General features: G+C 37.4%; 1 protein-coding gene across 1 annotated transcript; it reads right to left on the bottom strand.

The window, feature by feature from the left end:
* Positions 1-559: 559 nt before the first annotated feature.
* On the bottom strand, positions 560-1,074 carry LOC106749984 (uncharacterized mitochondrial protein AtMg00860-like). The gene is made up of 2 exons (XM_014629982.1): positions 981-1,074; positions 560-900 (listed from the first exon to the last, which is right to left on the bottom strand). The coding sequence occupies exons 1-2, from the start codon at positions 1,072-1,074 to the stop codon at positions 560-562; spliced, it is 435 nt and encodes a 144-aa protein (XP_014485468.1).
* Between the last annotated feature and the right edge of the window lie 77 nt (positions 1,075-1,151).

Here is a 1,151-nt window from a genome sequence, read left to right on the forward strand (position 1 = left end):
GTTCTGTTTTTGCAAATGCAAAATGACCACGTTCATGGACTTGTCGAATTATAGAGGTTTGCATCAAAATCGGTACGATAGTCGGAGTCTCGCCGTCAACTTCCTTACACACCAACCCATTAACAATCACGTACCCACGTACTTCTTAATGCGTCGTATTTCTTCATCTGCTAATTGATTCTGGCCAAGTCTCGCTCGTATACTATCCTTGCATTCTTCTATTAACATGGCTGTAGGTAATAAGTGCCGACTTGCGTCTAAAGCGTCTACATGCCACATACTGCTTCCAGAGCGATGTACAATTGAGTATCGAAATTCTTTTAGGAGAAACGCCCACCGTGCTACTTGTGCACAGATGTCCTTTTTTTTCATAATCTGAGTGAATGCTTTACAATCTGTTATTATAGTAAACAGAATTCCGATTAAATATACTAAATTTCTATAATGCCTTTACGACAGCTACTACTTCGAGTCTATAACTATCATATTTCGCTTTAGTAGGCGCAGTCTTACTACTTGAGTAATATATTAGATGAAACATACATTCTTTGTTATTGTGTTATAGCAATACTGCACCAAATCTTGAAGCCGACACATCAGTGTGCAATTCTGTTTCTGCTGTCGGACAATATAAACACAAGACAGGCTTTCGGCTCAAAGCTATCTTCAGTTGCTCGAACGCCTGTTCCTGTTCTTTCCCGAATTTAAAATCTACTTCGTTTTGTAATAACTCCGCTAACGGTCGTGGTATAAGCGAATATTGAGGTATAAATTTTTGAAAATACTCTGTTAGGTCCAAAAAACTTTGTACAGAACGTACGTTCATCGGCTTCGGAAAATGCTTTACAGCATAAGTCTTTTTATCTGACAGCGTGATATTTCCATTTTCTACTACATGTCCTAAATAACAATGCACTTTAATAACACTTTTAATTTTAACAATTGACATTTCTTCCAGTTAATTAACAATCCGTATTTACTCGCCGTTTCCAATACCAACTTAAGTCGCGATAGTCCGTCTTGTAGGTTTATCGAGGGTATAATCAAGTCGTTCATATAGATCGTGACAATCATTGCTTTAGTTAATTCTTAAAAAAAAAGCGTTAATGTATTAGGTGGTAAACTTAGTTCCTGCGGCTCACAGTTAGATG

The sequence above is a fragment of the Dinoponera quadriceps genome, unplaced genomic scaffold (assembly GCF_001313825.1).
Source record: "Dinoponera quadriceps isolate SergipeBrazil2010 unplaced genomic scaffold, ASM131382v1 scaffold4839, whole genome shotgun sequence".
Classification (NCBI taxonomy): Eukaryota; Metazoa; Arthropoda; class Insecta; order Hymenoptera; family Formicidae; genus Dinoponera; species Dinoponera quadriceps.